This window comes from Microtus oregoni, unplaced genomic scaffold (genome assembly GCF_018167655.1).
Source record: "Microtus oregoni isolate MIOR12 unplaced genomic scaffold, Mior012 000015F_ref0000493, whole genome shotgun sequence".
Taxonomy (NCBI): domain Eukaryota; kingdom Metazoa; phylum Chordata; class Mammalia; order Rodentia; family Cricetidae; genus Microtus; species Microtus oregoni.
In genome coordinates, this window is record NW_024543074.1 from 39,988,742 (window position 1) to 40,007,037 (window position 18,296).

Genomic DNA, 18,296 nt, shown 5'->3' on the forward strand with positions numbered 1-18,296 from the left:
TTCTAACTTCACTCTTAATTGTGCTTCATTCTTGAAAATAGTTGCTCATCTGTAGCTGCTGACATGAATAAGGTGAGTGGTGGGTGTGTCTACAAAGATAAACCTATAAACATCAGACACAATCAGATTTTCCTTTAACTTGGATGTCAGATTGCAACTCTGCATTCCATTTGAAAAGTGGCAGGTAATGTAGTAACTGAAAAGAGAGAAGGATGGTGTACCAAAATGAAGTTTTCCAGTTGTTTTTTCTTACCATATATCCCTTGATAAGCACCTGATTGGGCAGTTTGTATATAATGCCTTTCAAGTCACAGTCTTAGAAAACGTACACGAATTCCCTGCAAATTAAGCCTAGCGCCTCAACCAAAATGTAGCCACTGTCCATTGTTTGCTGGACGGGCATCCTTCATATGTAGTTTGTCTCTGGAGTTCTGCTGAATTTTTATTTATTTTGCTGTGGCGGAGGCAGGTAGTGAGTTTGGAGTCACCCTAGTCTGCATATCGAGTTCCAGACCAGCCAGGGCTACATAGTGAGACCATCCCAAACCAAAGCCTGTTCCGCAATAAGAGTTCAAACCCCAATAATCGCTGCCTTTCACTCAAGTCACCACGAGCATATGTAACATCTGGTGGTGCCAGTTTAACACCCTGGAAACCACCGTAAAACTGAGCCCACACGTACAGACAAAGCCATATTTTTATGATGTGCGACATTTCAATCTGTTGTCTAAAAAGTAAACTGAAGTCGCTACAAAAGAAATCACACACACACAAAAACAACTTTTAAGCTACACTTTTGTTATTTCAACACAGAGTCCTCTTTTCACATCTGATACTGTTGTAATACACCCTGACAAAGAGCAACTAAATGGAACAAGACTTTATTTTAGCGGACAACTCTAGGTTTTATATATAGTGCCATTACTGCGGAGGAGGCAGAGCAGCAGGAACTTAAGGCAGCTGATTGCCCCATCCGCACAGCCATGACCAAAGAGAAAGGATGCATCAAGCTTTCTCTTAGTCGTCTCTCAAAACCTGCACAGTGCAGAACCCAACCTCTGTGAAAATGTCTCACAGGTTTGCCCACGGGTCAACCCAATCCATATAAGACCTCGTTGAGACTGTCTTCTCAGGTGACGTTATGTCCTATCGAATTGACAAAACTAACCATCACAGATTCTCAGGTAGCCTATGCTGGCTAGGAATTGCAGAGGCAAGGGATGACTGAATTCTGATCCTCCTGCGTCCATTTTTGGTGTGCTCGAATTTTCAAGCCTGTGTACGACCAATCCGTTTTATGTGGTGCTAGTAAAGAAATTCCGGGACTTGGCTAATCCAACAGTCTGCCACCTGGGCTAATTCCCCAGCAGGTTCCGGATTGGGGTTGATCCGCTTTCTAGGCGTCCTAGGCTGCATGCATTCGTGAGTTGGACCCCTGTGGTCTGCAGTGTTGGGAGCCGTCTCCGCTCGCACTGGTCTCAGCCTGAGGCAGCTAGCCAGCAAAACAGGAGTACCTTGGGCAGGTCATTAATCTATAGGAAAGATTAATCAATCAAGATAGTGGACATCCGGTCTGGCCTCGCTGTGTAGGAAGCTAGGAACTTGGTGACAGATTAGGGCGACCGGCCTCCCTCGGGTAACCTGCTACGGCCCTGACCCGTCTTCAGGTGGCCCTGGGCTCGGCGCCCTTTCTTCTGAGTGGCAGGAAGGGACCCACGTACAGACACCCGAAAGGGAGACAGGTTAGCAGGTGTCGCGGTCAACAGGTCGGCGTCCTGTGCTAACTTCGCCCTCAGGTCAATAGTGCGCTTGCGCGGGATCGACGCCCCCAGCAACCAGCAATAGCGATGTGGTGACCCTACAAGCAGAGCAGGCCAATCAGCATGCTGTCTTCTGGCCCCGCCCCGCGCTGCGCCCGCCCCTTCCTCCGCATGCTGAGTCCTGCACCGTCTGCAGCGCGTTGAGGTGAACGCAGCTCGGAGCTGTCCCCGGCGACTGGTGAGGGGGCTGAGGGCCTCAAGGCAGGGCGGGCGGGGCCGCGACCCTCGACGGCTGCCGTCTCCCCTCGACCCGGAATCCAGCAGCCCGGACCGGAGAGCGACGAGCGGCGCAGGCGCAGTGGAACAGTGCGCCTGCGCAGGCCGCTCCGGGACGGTCGTGCTGTCCGGCCGCGCGTCTGCGAAGTCGTGCTCCTGACGGAGCGGGTCACGGGGAGACGACAGCCTCCGGCCTGTAGTGACGGCCCCAGGGGACCCGAGGAAGCGGGGGCCGCGCGCCCCGCACTTTCACATCACTCGGGGGCGCCTGCACCCGCCCGTGGCTCAGGCAGGCCCGCGTGCTCCTCCGCGGTGGGAAAGGATTCTTGCGGCCGAGCGAGAAAGCCAGAAAGACCTGGCAGGCTGTCGGCCAGTAAGTTAAGCCCCGGATTCAGGGTCCGCCTAAATAAGGGCGGTCTTGAAGAGTAAATCGCGATTGCCGCGCAGCTTCAGTTCTCAGGCTTATGGCTGCTTTGACCTTGTCCTTTTCCTAGAAAACGATCCTGGTTTCCTGTATTTAGCCCAGGCTGCGGGCACAGGTAGTCTAAGTCCTCTGCTCAAGGTCGCACAATTAGTCACGGAAGAGCCAGAATCTGGATGCTTGCCTTTCTCTTCCCTCTGAGCAGGTGTGTCAACATAAAAACGAAACTCCCCAAAGGTAATGTGAGATGTAGGCAGGCTACAGCAGAATTGGGGAGATACCTGCTGGGAGGTTTAGATGCTGTGTGATTATAGTCTTAGCTTTCAGGTTCGTGGAAGCCAATAGTATACGTTAATGTCTTCCAAAGGCTTTACCTGATGATTTAAAGGCTGTTAGATAACAGAGGTGAGAGATAAATGGCTATTAAGGCTGATGGAAGATGGCGGGGCAATGGTGGTGCATGCCTTTAATCCCAGCTCTCTGGATCTCTGAGTCACAGGCCAGTCTGGTCTACAGAGTGAGTTTCAAGACAGCCAGGGCTACACAGAGAAACCCTGTCTTGCGGGGAGGGTGGGAAGCCAAGATAAATTTATCACCCCTACCAGTCTTTCAGCCTCAATAATAGTTGGGGTATGTTTTTTTTTGTTGTTGTTGTTATTTAAAAAAAAAAAAAAACACTTAAGAAATGATCCAGGTAGCAAGTTTGAGGACCTTGTCTCCAAAAAAAAAAAAAAAAAAAAATATGACCTAAAGTAAAGGTAGCCGATGAGAAAAATCTGCAAACAAAAGGTATGGGAAGACTGATTTTGGTTTAAGATTTACTTTATGCGATTGGGTGTGTGTGCGTGCTCATGTGTATGAACTCACCCATGGAGGTCAAAAGAAAGCATCGGGTCTCCTGAAACTGCAGTTATAGGCATGTGAGCTACCCTATGTGGGTGTGCAGAAGAAACCAAAGTTTGGTCCTTTGCCAGAAGATCAGGCATTCTTAAAATCACTGAGCCATCTTTCCACGCCCATGGTATAGGTTTTAGTTCCTCTCTGGTGACATGCTTTGCTTCTAAGTTAGTAAAAGATAATAGTTTCCTAAATTGATGCATTATAAAGGATCTTAGGTCAGGTGGGTGATAAAGGACTATTAAGAGGACTAAAGATAACACAAGATGATTTGGGCTCTCCTTCTGCAACATTCCAAGTCTTTATAATCATTCCGCATATGTGTGGCTTTTCCAGGGAACTTTACAGGTTGCAATCCCAACTCAGTTATCTAAGGCAGAGTATATAGAATATATATGGTGGATGGGACTATGGAGAACAGATTTGAAAGAGCTGGATACTAGACTAATAACAGCCACTTGACACAAAGTACCATTTTAGCTTCTTTGTATGTTGGTGATCCTTTAAGATTTGATCACCTGGTAATGTCTTAATTGAGTTTGTATAAGTAAATTCCATGATATTCACAATGACAGGCCCACATTTTTCTGGACTCGTCCCATTGTTAATTGGCACATGATTATACATCATTTTTTTTTTACAGCCTAGAGTGTGTTATTTGTGTCCAATTCATTGGTTGTCCTAGAGAAAATGCAAGAGACTGCTCGTTGCTTCTGCCATGTTCTCCCTGTTCTGAGATGTCTGGCCTTCAGTTTTGCCCATTTGTTAGAGAGACAAAGGATAAGCTCTTGGTGTCAGTATTTTTTTTACTTACCTACATACTAATCTCTAACCTTCCCAGAATTCACAATCTTTGTAAAAGCAAAACTTTTGATTTGTATTTGGATCATGATCAGACTTAGTTCTTGAGATGGAAGCAGTTGTCACTCCTGTTTCTGCCAGCTCCTTGAATATGTCACACTGGCCATAAACCATCCAGTGATAAATGGATAATTGATTCAGGGTCCAGGACAACAGTGTCTCTCAGCTTTCAAGAGGTAGGAAGAATCCAAGTGAAGAGTCACTTTCCCTGGAGAAAGCCACAGTCCATTCCTACTCCTAGTTCCGTCCCCTCATTTGAGTTTCATTTCCTGGGTAGGGTCCTAAGATTATTGTAGCTGAATCTTGGGTGAAACTTTATCCTAATTATTCATTATCAATAAGAATGCAGGAATCAGATAGTGGGTAAGAACCTGAAGGATCAGAGAAGCAGAGAAGCTACTAGTAATCTCCTACCTGCTCCACTCCTTCCATCTAAGAGCTGAGATCCCTCTCTATCCCGCCTTACTACTTTCCTGTCCAATCTGTCTACAGTCCTCCAAAACCTCTGTGGTTAATTTTGATCATCTGTGGCTAGCTCAGCCCTCTGACTCTCAACAAGCTTTATTTGTTAGAACATGATCAGAATATCATACATTTCCCCCTTTTTGTCTAAAAAAGAAGGAAAATTATAACTAACATAGTAAAACTATATACAATACATATAATAACTATGTACATGTGAAAATTACATTAATAATGTCCAGTTCATTTGCATTTGACAAATTCAGAGAAAATCCTCCATTATCTATTTTGATGAGTCCAAAAGGCTGTACCTAATTCACTTTCTATTCTAACTTGCATTACCAAAACTGTCTTTTAATGTCTCTCAACCTTACACACTATTGTGAGTTTCTTTTCTGAATTTGGTAACAAGGAAAACAATAGTTATAACTATCTAATCTCCGACTCCCATCAGAGACCTGAGGTTTAGTACTACTGAAGTAAACAGAAAGGGCCAAGCAATCAACTTCCAAAACTAAGAAATGACAGAAACAGTTGGATATCTGGAGAGTCACCCAAGGTACCTCTATAGCTTTGGGACATCCATCTTCAGCCTGTAGGCCTAGGATATCTGACAGAGTTTTCTGTGACACGGGGATTATTAAGAACTGCCCCACTTTGTCTCAGCAAAGTTCGGCAGTCACTTTCTTTTGTGTCCTGCTTGTCCAATTTGAACACCATACTGTCAGCAGTTAAAGCAAGGGCAGTTGGTTTGCCCAGTGGCTAACTTTTGCCACAAGGAAAAGAAGCTCCATTTGGAGTTTTTTCAATCCACATCATTTTCTCTGAAGTAAACTGGTGCTGCCAGAAGCAGATGTGTCTTACTGTCATTTAAAGAACTATTTTATTAAAACATCTTAAATGCCATATTCTGTAGATCTCTGAAGTGTTTGAAGACCACCTGTCTACCTAAAATATATCTCTGTTTGACCTTGAAAACATAGCTAATATCACTACAAGTTTGTAATAAGTGAATAGTTTGTAATAATAATTTTCAAAGACTAGAAGTTTATATTACATTGTTGAAGGAGCTGTATATGTACAAAACCTTATAGAGTAGAAACATATGTACAGTAGTCTCTAACAAAAATAAATTTATATCAATATACAAAAATACCTTAAACAAGAGTAGAAACATCTAGTATAGCAAAAATAACCTCATTTTTTTAATCAATATACAAAAATCCATACCAATGTAAAATATTTAGACTGGTAGTGCTTTTTTGGTTTAAAAGTAGATTTAACACTGGGGAGGCAGAGGCAGGTGGATCTCTGTGAGTTCGAGACCAGCTTGGTCTGCAAGAGCTAGTTCCAGGACAGGCTCCAAAGCTACAGAGAAACCCTGTCTCGAAAAACCAAAAAAAAAAAAAAAAAAAAAAAAGTAGATTTAATAATCTACCCTTTTATCCTATCATTTCTATATTCCCCTTTATCTTTTTAGAATGAGATTCCTGAATCTAACTTTCTTTGTTCAGCTTTTTTCTTGACCATTACTAATAACAACTACCATAACACCCTGAACAACAAAAAAAATCACCTACCCTCCCTCTTGGGAATGTAGGTATTATGTTCTTAGCCATGTGGCTCAGTACCTTTCTCAGAGGGGCAGCTCACATGTTGCTTCTTTGGTAGTCTGGGCTGGAATTGGGGGAGTGGGCTTCCTCCTTTCCAGCATTCTCCTGTGCTCATCGCCCCGCCTCTACTTCCTCTCTGGTTGACCCGCCTATACTTCCTGCCTGGCCAATTAGCATTTTATTAAAATACATGATTGACAGAATACAGACAGTTCTCCCACACCAGACCCTGGATGTTTGAATATTGACAGATGTAAAAATAACTACCCAATAGGGACTATCAAGAAAACTGGGGGGGCTTGAGAGATGGCTCAGTGGTTAAGAGCATTGCCTGCTCTTCCAAAGGTTCTAAGTTCAATTCCCAGCAACCACATGGCTCACAACCATCCGTAATGGGGTGTGGTGCCCTCTTCTGGCCTGCAGGCATACACACAGATAGAACACTGTATACATAATAAATAAATAAATAAAAAATATATATAAAAAAAGAAAGTTTTAAAAAAAAAAAAGAAAACTGGGTAGGTTCTGTAAGTAAGATGTACTAAATCATATTTCTAAATTTATAGAGCTGGTTTTGGAGTTGGACTCTGGCTCAGTACCTTTTACAGCGGGGCAGATCACATGTTGCTTCTTTGAAGTCTAGGCAGGAGTGGGGAAGGACTTCCTCCTTCCCAGAGTACTCTTCTCATCGCCCCACTTCTACTTCCTGTCTGGTTGACCCGCCTATACTTCCTGCCTGGCCAGTCAGCGTTTTATTAAAATACATGATTGACAGAATACAGACAATTCTCCTGCACCACAACTCCAAAGCCAGCTTTAATTTTTAATTGAACTACAAAAAGACCATTTGCAGAACAGCAGAAACAAACATTTGAGATTTATGGAATTTTATCCTGTTGGAAACGTGATATACTAAAAGGCAATTTACTCTTTTTCTGGGACATTTTCTCTGGATGATTTATCCTTTTTTCTTTTCAGATGCCTCATTTGTCCAGTGGTCTTCAGATTCTTGAGTTAGATGTCTTCATTCTTCTGAAAAGATAAAAACAAAACCCTGCCCCAACCCTAACTTTAAGGAATTTCCCTTTAGGCAAGTTATATCTGATCAAATGAAAAACATCTGTTAGCCTTATAAGTTAGTTTCAATAGACTGTTCACACTGATGAAGATAGACTGTTCACACTGATGAAGATAGACTGTTCACACTGATGAAGTAGCTATTGCCTCTTCTAATCAAAAGCTCTCTTCAGTTCGTATCTAATCTTTGTCAATTTTGATGGTATCCATAGTTTTTCTTCTCCTCTTCCCCAACTTAACACATATCCTGGTCTCCATTCTGAGGTCAACATATCCTTAAAGTATACAGGTTGATTTAATTCAGCATTATTTTCTATTATCCAGTATCTCTCCACAGCTGTTGTTCCTTTCTCATTAGCATTTAAAAATTTTAAAGTTAATAAAGCGTTGTACAATCTATCTCTGGAGTATCTTAATTACCCCTTTCTTTTTATTAAGCATATCTTTTAGAGTGCAATTATATCTTTCTATAACTACTTGCCCTGTAGAATTTGGGGGTTACCTATAACATGCTTTATGTTATAATATGCAGAAATACTGTTTTATTTTACTAGAGACATCTGCTGCAACATTGTCAGCCTTAATGTATACAGGTATACCCATGATGGCCAAGACTTCTAATAGGTGTATAATTACAGAATCAGCCTTTTCAGAACTTAAAGCAGTTTTCCATTGAAATCCTGAATATGTATCTGTGGTATGGTGTACACATTTTAATTTTCCAAACTCTGCAAAATGAAACATCCATTTGCCAAATTTCATTTATTTGATACCCTTTGTGTTACTTCCTGTAGGCAGTGGTGTTTGGTTATACAAAGAACAAGTAGGACATTGCCTTATAATTTCCTTGGCTTTTTGCCAAGTGATGAAAAAAAAATTTTTCAAACCCTTGCTATGGTTCTTCTTATGAAGTTCTGAGGCTTCTAACACTTTCCCACTAATGGTGATCAATTTCACCATTACTTTATACTATATGGCCTGATAGATCCCTATAGGATCTGATCTGTGTTTATTCGAGAGATGACTTATTTTATTTACTTATTTATTTTGGTTTTTCAAGATTGGGTTTCTCAGTAGCTTTGGAGCCTGTTCTGGAACTCACTATGTAGACCAGACTGGCCTCGAAATCACAGAGATCCGCCAGTCTCCCCCTCTCCCCCATGTTGGGACTAAAGGTGTGTGCCACCACCGCCCAGCTCAAGGGATGATTTTTGTTTCTGATTATTTCTTATAATTGAATAAATAGCAAAGTTAATTTTAGATCATCTGGAATAAATTCAGAAGTTTCAGTATGTGAAACAACTCTTTTTGCATACTGAGTCAGTAACTATATAAGAAGTTCTGGAAAATTAATAATACCATGAGAAGATCATATAATTCTGACTTTTGAACAGAATTATAAGGGCTTTCAGCCACTTTACTTAAATTTCCTGACTTATAGCCTGACTTTCCTGATTTGTTGGCATCAGAATGTAGGGGCTCCAGAAATTGGTATTCTCTTTACAGTGTGAGGAAAGATCCAGTGAGTTGTCTTTATAAATGGAAGTCTCTTGATTTGGAGATATTTATTACTATTCTTTCCCAAAAAATTCCTACAAACTCTTTGCCACTGTCCATTTTCTGTCCAATATGAGGAAATTTCAGCATTAGTAAAAGGTACCACAATTTCTGTTGGGTCTACTAATTGATTAAGTCTCAATTTTCCTTTCAGAATCAACTCAGAAATTAGTTCTTTAATTTTTTACTGTATGGTAAAAATATCCATTCTTATATATTATCTTTTTTCTGCACTAGAATTTCAGTAGACGGTAAAATAAGCAGAGTACAGTCAAGCTGTGGATCCAGACAATCTACATGTACATTCTGCAAATTTTTTTCTTCCAAAGCCAGTTCTCTCTCAACCTCAGCTGATAATTTTCTTGTACTATTTAAGACCTTATCACTTTGTAATTTAGAAATAAATTACTAAGTTCTTGGGTTGTCAATCCAATTGTGGGACATAGCCAATTAATATCTCCCAGAAATTTTTGAAAATAATTGAAAGTTCATAATTGATCTCTCCTGATTTGTACTTTCTGTGGTTGAACTTTTTTGTAAACCTCTATTATATCCTTGGTAGAATTGATAGAATCTCCTTGTGGTTTTTCAGGAATAATTTATAATTCCCAATGAGGCAATTTTTTTTTACTTCGAACATTATCTTTAAGGTATCTGCATCTGAATCAACTAGTAAGATATCACCCATAAAATGGTAAATTATAGATTGAAGAAACTGATTATGAATTATTTCTAATGGCTGCTGTACAAAATATTGTTACAAGGTAGGACTGATTAACATTCCTTGTGGAAGAATCTTTCACTGATATCTTTTAACAGGTTAGGAACTGTAAGTAGGCACTGTAAAGGCAATTTTTTTTTTATATCCTGTTCTTGCAAAGGTATAGTTTAAAAAGAAGCACAGTCTTTTAAATCAGTCAATATAATAGACCATCCTTTAGGTGATAGAGAAGGCAAGGGAATTCCAGCCCCATTAGCTGAATCACCTTATTAATAACTCTTAGATCTAGTACCATTTTCCAGATTTCTTTTTAATAACAATACAGGAGAATTCCAAGGATTGGTTGTTTCTTCAGTATGTTGAGCATTTAGCTGTTCCTGTACCAGCTATTCTGAGACCTGTAATTTTTCTGATATTAAAGGACATCGTTCCACCCAGACAGGGTTGTCAGTTATTTTTAAGGTAGTGTTGTTTGTACCTTTGAAAGATCAGCAGCTGTTGTGCCCTGTTTATGTATAACCTGTATGGTCAGTGCCTGTTCTTTATAATACCTTTTAATGTTTTTCTCAGAAACATATGTTAGTTTCTGGTTTGTTCCCAAGATTGGAGGAATGTTAATCTGGGCATTCCATTCCTGTAATAAGTCATGTTCCCATAAATTCATTGCTATGTTAGTCCCATATGGCTTTTATTTTCCTCTCTGTCCTTCTAGCCTTATACATTCAGCCCATCTTATACTTTGTTTTACTTAAGATAAAGTTCCAATCTCTAAAAGCTGAACATTTACCTCCCAAAGAGGCCAGTTCTGATGCCAAGATCTTGGTGTAATTATTGTTACATCTGCCCCTGTGTCTATCAGACTCTCAACTACAATGCCATTTATTATTCATATTTTTAACTTTGTTCTTTGATCATTTATAGAAGTTTGGCAAAATGTGTTTTATGGTTTCTCCTTGAAATTTTTGTTTTATCTTCTAAAGCTATTCTGTCATGGAGAGCAGTATGGTTTTCCATAACAGGCATTAAGTCTTTTAATTGCTCTGTGGAGGATCATGACTGAACTAAATTTAATATAGGACTTGCAAGAGGCCCCCATGGTGTTTCCCAATGGTAAAGGGTTACCTTGCGTGTCCCATGTTGGTCTGAATTCATTAGGCCAATGTCTGTGTATTCCAGAAGGCTAGGGCCTTCTGTTTGGAATCTCTTTAAAAAAAAAAAAAAATGTTCCTGGGAACATCTTGTCTGTAATCTCTTTTCAGATGACCTGGTTTACCTCAGTTCAAACATCAAACCCTTTTGATTTTTCTTAATTTTTAGCAGTCACTTCTATCCAAGTATCACCACAAGTGTGAGATCTAATATCAGCTGTTTTTTAATCCATTCCTCTGTGGGTGCTGATCTTGCTTCCCAAGGCCTGATTGCCCTTTTATGTTCTGAATTAACATTTTCAATTAATATTCTTCTAACTCCTGTATCTGATATCATTCTATTTACAGTCCGTCTTTGTAAAAATCAGTGAAGGTTCTTTGGGGTCTTGTATAATTTTAGCAAATGGCTCAGTTCTCTTTCCTGATTCATCAATCTTGTCCTAAGCATTCAAAGCTGCTGTATAGCATAGGAACAAGGTATGATCATCAAATATAATCTGTCTTTCCACATCAGCATAACAGCCCTCACCAAAACTTTGATCTTGGGAAATCTCATAACTTCTATCCCTACCTTGCTCTTCAATGGCCCTAGCTTCATTTCTCCACTGTAACCGAGGACCAGCTTCCAATACTGCTATAACTACATCTTTCCAGTCTTGTGGAAATTCTGTTCCAAATGAACCATGAGTTTAACATCTGCTTCACAAAAAGTGAATGCATACCATATGAAACTATTGGTTTCTTAAATCTCTTCAAATCTAACATTTCTATAGGTTCCCAGTTAACTTCTGAATAGCCTTGGGGATGCCTATCGCTTGGTGGTTGCTCTTAAATGATTAACTGGATAAATTAAGTCTAGTTGTCTAATAGCCTTGGGCTGCTCCCCTTCAGTTTCATAATACCATGGTGTGGTAACTTCTGCTGTAAACTCCTCTGTGTGTAAATATTTTTCCTAGTTCTATTAGTCTGTCTAAGAATGTTATCAGTCAGGTTTTTTTTCTGTTGTTTTTTTTTTTGTTGTTGTTGTTGTTGTTTTTGTTTTTCGAGACAGGGTTTCTCTGTGGTTTTGGAGCCTGTCCTGGAACTAGCTCTTGTAGACCAGGCTGGTCTCGAACTCACAGAGATCCGCCTGCCTCTGCCTCCCGAGTGCTGGGATTAAAGGTGTGCGCCACCACCGCCCGGCTCTCAGTCAGTTTTTTGTATTTGTCACTAATATCAAATAATTTTTTAGGGGTAAAATAAAAATTACCAAATTGATAATTGACATTATGTCAATTATAACTAAGTTGATTTATCCATTTTCAATTTTCAAGCCATTCATTATAGAACTATACAGAGACCTGCATCATGTTTCCCATTTTTAACATGTAGGGGAAAAAAAAAGCCTCTTTAAACTCTTCTCTTTTTTTTTTTTTTTTTTTTTTTTGGTTTTTTGAGATAGGGTTTTGCTGTAGTTGTAGAGTGTGTCCTGGAACTAGCTCTTGTAGACCAGGTTGGCCTTGAATTCACAGAGATCCGTGTGCCTCTGCCTCCTGAATGCTAGGATTAAATGCGTCCGCCACCACTGCCCAGCTTCCTTTCTTTTTCTTTCTTTTTTTTTTTTTTCAAATCTTAATTTCACCCTTTAAGAATTTCCAGGAGTCTCACCAGATCTGCTGCTGATGGCAGTGAAGTGTGAGGATGGCTGAAGCTGTGTGGCATGCCTGGGTGGAGAACGCAAGTTGTGCGTAGCCTGACTGATGGCAGCTGTAGCTGATGGTGTGTAATTGTGAGCTGAGAGTATGTAGCAGTTGCAGCAATAGAAGCCAGCGCTGGTGCCGGAGCAGCTAACCTAGTGTGGCAGCAGCCTGAGGAGGGGGTCCAGGAGAAGTCCACAACCCATGGGGAAAAGGAACCAAGGAGCCAGCTTGTGAAAGGCAGCTTTGCCTGAGGTGAGGGTGGGGGCCATCTCTCCCAAGTGCAGAGGCTATCTCTCTTGTAGTGACCAGTGAGAGGGAAGGCCAGCAAAGGGCGGGGCTGGCTCAGCATGGCCCTTTGACTTCATCTTGCACGGTGCCTAAGGTCTCCTGAGGTGACACAGGCCACAGACATCAACACAGTCCCTAGCTGTAGTCTGGGCCTGGACAACATCCTGGCTCTGGGTGGAAGGAATGGCCACTCAGGTGGGAATGGTTCTGATAGCCATGTGGCTGCCTCAGGTTGCAGCCCCAACTCTGGGTCTCTATGGATATCCCAGTGGGGTTCTGTTGAGGATCCAGTGATGACAGTGTACCAGAAGCCCAAGGTCTTGAACCAGACCAGTGACTCATTGCATGAACATTTGTAGTAAAGCTGGCAGAACAAAGGGGTATAAGATGACACACTGAAGCCCCAATGCCACCAGGACAAATGAAGAGATGTTGAAAAGGAGGAGAAGCAAAGAGATCTGTTTTGGTTTTGGGGGAGAATTTTGGTTTTACTTTTGTTTTTTTGCTTGATTTGCTTTGTTTTGTTTTGTGGGGGCCTGGCAGGGGTAAGGAGAGGATATGAGGGGTGAGCAGAATTGGGGTACATAATGTGAAATTCCCAAAAGGTCAATAAAGAAGCTAAATTTGAATGAATGAATAAATAAATAAATAAATAATCTCACTCTCAGATCAATGATGGATGATTTCTAAGTGTTCTAAGCATTATAATTTTTTTTTTACAGGCTTCTACCCCAGGAACAGACCTTTGCTCATGTAATGGGATGAGGTAAGGAAGAGATGTAAAAGGGCCAAGCAGCAAGCTTATACCCTACACTCCTGTCTGTTATACTGAAAAGATGGAATATTTTTTATTTGCCTTTTATATATTTATATGTGTTGTGCATTAGGGTTACTTTGCTTGGGCATGTTCCCTGGGAAGTACTGGCCTAGGAGAGGATGAGCTCACAGAAGCATGAGCTAAGATGCCGGCCTCTCAGAGTCAGAGTATTGCTCTTGTACATTTGAAACCAGCCACTGGGTTTTAGTTTTATGAAGGCAACTATTCCTTTAAATGACCAGCATTTGGGAGGTAGAAGCCGGCAGTTCTCTGGGAGTTCAAGGCCAGCCAAGGAAACATGAGACCCTGGATCAAAAATAAAATTAGGGGCTGGAGAGGTGGCTCAGCAGTTAAAGAGTACATACTGCTCTTTTCATGGGATCCAAGTTCAGTTTCTAGCACCCACTTGAAGTCACTCCATTTCCACAGGATCTGATGTCCTGTAGTCTCTTTAGGTTCCTGCACTCTCATGCACATATCCATACACAGAGACATATGCATAGACATAAGTAAAAATAAGATAAATATTTAAATTAAAAATAGAAGCAAAGCTCTCCCTGGAGGATTCAGAGTTAACTACTCTGAAGTCTGCTCTATGGCTACAAAGGTGCCCCTGCTTTGCAGTACTTAAAAGTCATCTTTGATAAGGTATCCTGGGGTTTCTAATAGTCCAGATTGGGATAGGACAGGAGGGACACACATAAAAAGTGAAGTGTATCACAGTTAAGATGAGTAGTAAATGAATACATGTGGCACTATTCCTCAGTTTTGATTTCGTTTTTTAAGATTTATTTATACAGTGCTCTACCTGCATGCCAGAGGAGGGCACCAGATGTCACTACAGTTAGTTATGAGTCACCATGTGGGTGCTGGGAATTGCTCTTTTTTTTTAATGATTTATTTATTATGTATACAGTATTCTTCCTACATGTGTCCCTACAGGCCTGAAGATGGCACCAAATATGATTACAGGTGGTTGTGAGCCACCTTGTGATTGCTGGGAATTGAACTCAGGACCTCTGGAAAAGTAGTCACTACTGTTAACCTCTGAGTTATCTCTCCATCCCCAGTTTTGATATTTGAAAATAACTATTTAAGAAATAGCTTCCTCCTCCTGTATGTGGTGATGTGCCCTTTTAATCCCAGCACTGGGGAAGCAGAGGCAGGTGCATCTCTTAAGTCTGAGGCCAGCCTGGTCTATATATCAGGACAGCCAGAACTACATAGATTGACCCTGCCTCAAAAATTGAAGAAGGAAAAAAAGTCCTTCCTTCAGGAAAAAAATGCACAAGAGGAACATATCCATGGTCATCCTCCACCCAGCATGGAGGAGCAGCAGATGTAGAGTTCACTCTGGCTTCTTGTTGGCCAAGCATTTCATCCACTTGACTCTACAGAAGTAGAGGCCCAGTCAGTAGGTTCTTCAGCCAAGCCAACAATGCTGGTTATTGAGGGATATATTTCTATTTTCCACAAGAGAATGACTATTGGCCATTTTGTTTGCTTTTTCTCAATGATCTAAGAGCACACCTTACTAGAGGTTGTGTGATGTCCCATGCCTATAAAAACAAAGACTGACTGATCTCTCACCTGGTTGACTTTACTAGTGACTTCTCCCTCAGGGCCTGGGATCTGTCACTATCCCCAGACACCAGTATGATGTATGATCAGTGTAGCTGTGTCACCCATTCGATCAGCAAGTGTGTCATACCTATTTTCTGGTAGGTAGGGAATCCCCACTGGGATGCATTAGAAAATGACCAAGGAGGAATGCCAGGCAATGAGAAATCCCCAGGGGCTTCAGTCACACCAGAATGTAGGTTGAGTTACTTCCCTCTTGGCTTCCCCAGCAATGTTATGTGTTTCTAGTTCTAGCAAAGACCACACACACACACACACACACACACACACACACACACACCTTGGAATCCACACATGCTTATTTACTGGACAAGTGTCTTGCCTTACCTGGCTCTACCCTCTGAATTTCTAGGACTCCGAGTGACTTCCTTCTCTTGAGAGCTAGGCCAGCTAATATGTTACAGGCCTAAAGAGTTCAAGGTGCCTTTTCTGTGTCCCCAGCCAGAGTTGTTGCAGCCAGTGCTAGACTTAGGGTGACCTCCCTGCAGGGACCACAATGATGAGTCCAATTCCTGCCTGCCTTTGGAACGGCTGGGACATCAGCTCTTGAAAGAAGAAACTGAGGAATCCGCAGACCAGTTTTCAAGGCCACAGTCGTTTTCCCTCTGGTACTTTCCAGGTATTAAAACCACAGATTGTTGACTGGAAAGACAGGCATCATGTTCACAGCACCTGGCATGGCAGCGGTTGGGGGAAGACCTTATTCCTGCAGTGAATGTGGCAAGAGTTTTCGGTACAGTGCAGTGCTGCTGCGGCACGAACGTGCGCATGGTGGTGACAAGCGTTTCCGCTGTCTAGAGTGTGGTGAACGTTGTGCTCGAGCCTCAGATCTGCGTGCGCACAGGCGGACCCATGCTGGCCAGACCCTCTACGTCTGCAGTGAGTGCGGCCAGAGCTTCAGTCACAACAGCCTGCTGGATCTGCACTTGGGGACGCACCGGAGGCGTAGCCACACTTGCCGTTGCCGCCTCTGTAGCCGCCGCTTCCCTCACGTCCCTGCACTGCTGCTGCATCGGGTCCGTCAGCACCCACCAGAGAAGCCGCACCGCTGCCCACTGTGTGCCCGTTCCTTTCGGCAGAGTGCTCTTCCTTTTCACCTGGCACGGGCACACCCCCCGGAAACCACCACTGCCACTGCCCCTTCCCCTAGCACGCTCCACCACTGTACACAGTGCCCACGGGCCTTCCGTAGCAGTGCTGGGCTACGGAACCATTCCCGTATCCACGTGGTCCTCAGTCTCAGCGACCCTGGCGCTGAGGCCCACCAATGTGGTGTGTGTGGAAAGAACTTCAGCAAGAGTTCCACACTTACACGACATCTCCAGAGGCACTCAGGGGAGAAGCCTTTCAAGTGCCCTGAGTGTGGCAAGGGCTTCTTGGAGAGTGCCACGCTGGTGCGGCACCAGCGAACACATACTGGGGAAAAGCCATACGCGTGTAACGACTGTGGACGCTGCTTTAGCGAGAGCTCCACGCTACTGCGCCATCAGCGCAGCCACCAGGGTGAACGGCCACATGTGTGTCCCACTTGTGGCAAGGGCTTTGGACAGCGATATGACCTTGTGGTGCACCAGCGCAGCCACACGGGCGAGAGGCCCTTCCCGTGCCCAGAGTGCGGCCGGGGCTTCACAGACCGCTCAGACCTCACCAAACACCTGCGCACACACACAGGGGAAAAACCTTACCACTGTGAGCTGTGTGGCAAGCGATTCACCTGCATCTCCAACCTCAATGTGCACTTGCGCAATCATGCTGGCCATAAACCACACAAGTGCCCGGAGTGTGGCAAGTCCTTCAGTGTTGCCTCCAAACTTGCACTGCACAGAAAGACACACCTAGGTGAGCGGACAGCAGAGTGCTCAGAGTGTGGCAAATTCTTTAGCCATGGCCGGTCACTGTCACAACACCAGCGGTCCCACAGACGTGCTCGAGCAGCTGCCATGGCAGCCACTACCACCACCACTGTAGTCACTGAGGTGACAGTAAGTCCTCCCCTTGCCCTCACAGGGCCAATGCAACAGGAAAAACCAGGGCTCTTGGTGTCTCCATTTCAGGAAACTTGCTAAGAGGACCCCATGAGGGGTGTGGGTGGACACACATTGAGTGAGCCCCAAGGAACAGGGCAGCTCAGATGGCTAGGTATTCACCTAGCTTGCCTTGTCTCTAAACCGAGATCCCCACCAGCTCTTCCATCATCTTCCCCAGCTCTAAGTACTAGGAGCCAGGGAACCAACACCACATCCCTATGCAAGACAGACTAGGTGTTCGTGCTGTTGCTGCCACTCTGCTCTCTGATGTTGGTGTGGCTCTTCAGGAAACATTTGGTCAGTTAGATCTCTTGCTTTTTATCGATCTGTTATCTCTACTGCTTTCTCTTGCTTGAAACATGTAGTTGCAGAGGTGAAACACAGGCAGTATGGAAAACTGGAATGGCTCCATTCATTAAAGAACCAAAATCTGTGGCAAGTTACTCCCTTGACGAGGTAAAAGTAGCCAGTAGCCTGGCTAGCCATATGTCCTTTCACAAGATGCTTCTTAGGGCCCAACAAAGTGGTTCAACATCAGTTGACAACCTGAGTTTGATCTCTGGAACCCACATATATACCATCCATGGCCCATGTGCACACACAAAGAAGTAATTTCCCCCTCCCCCAATAAATGGCTCTTAGGACAGTTTTCTCTAGCCAGGTAATTGTTTGCCTTGGGATGCAGCCCATGACTGTGTGGGTCCATAAAGCTCAGTGACACCATGTGAAACAATGTTATTTACAGATGAAGCTTCAAGGCACGAGGAGACAAGTTCCCTGGAGTCCTGGGCAAGGGCAGGATGTAAAGCCTGGAATTGGTCAATGACTGCTTATAGGTGGTGAAATTGTTACTTGTTTGGGTTTGTGACACCAAGAACCCCTTCGTCAAAATGAGTTCCAAGTTCTCATCCCTTTTGGTGGTGGTTTCTTCATTGCTGTGACAAAATGCCCGAGAAAATCAACTTAAAGATTTATTTTGGCTCGTGGTTTCAGTAGTGTCATTCCATTGTCAACTGGTTCCAATTCTGTGAGCCTGAAGCAAAGCCGAAAG

General features: G+C 43.1%; 2 protein-coding genes across 11 annotated transcripts; one reads left to right on the forward strand and one right to left on the reverse strand.

Moving 5' to 3' along the window:
* Positions 1 to 825: 825 nt before the first annotated feature.
* Positions 826 to 4,647, reverse strand: LOC121456357. Its single transcript, XM_041664439.1, has 3 exons — positions 4,630 to 4,647; positions 1,658 to 2,282; positions 826 to 1,532 (listed from the first exon to the last, which is right to left on the reverse strand). Exons 1-3 carry the CDS (start codon positions 4,645 to 4,647, stop codon positions 1,528 to 1,530), a joined length of 648 nt encoding a protein of 215 aa, XP_041520373.1. The 3' UTR covers positions 826 to 1,527.
* Znf672 (zinc finger protein 672) lies at positions 1,928 to 18,231 on the forward strand. 10 transcript variants are annotated; one of them, XM_041664242.1, is made up of 4 exons: positions 2,190 to 2,409; positions 2,531 to 2,662; positions 13,483 to 13,526; positions 15,660 to 18,231. In XM_041664242.1, the coding sequence occupies exon 4, from the start codon at positions 15,878 to 15,880 to the stop codon at positions 17,282 to 17,284; it is 1,407 nt and encodes a 468-aa protein (XP_041520176.1). In that variant the 5' UTR covers positions 2,190 to 2,409; positions 2,531 to 2,662; positions 13,483 to 13,526; positions 15,660 to 15,877; the 3' UTR covers positions 17,285 to 18,231. The 10 variants fall into 10 exon arrangements, with proteins under 10 accessions (XP_041520170.1, XP_041520177.1, XP_041520179.1 ...); XM_041664240.1 differs by lacking the exon at positions 2,531 to 2,662 and adding an exon at positions 12,423 to 12,724 and having other exon boundaries at positions 2,280 to 2,409; XM_041664244.1 differs by lacking the exon at positions 2,190 to 2,409 and adding an exon at positions 12,432 to 12,724 and having other exon boundaries at positions 2,425 to 2,662; positions 15,838 to 18,231.
* The last annotated feature ends 65 nt before the right edge of the window (positions 18,232 to 18,296 follow it).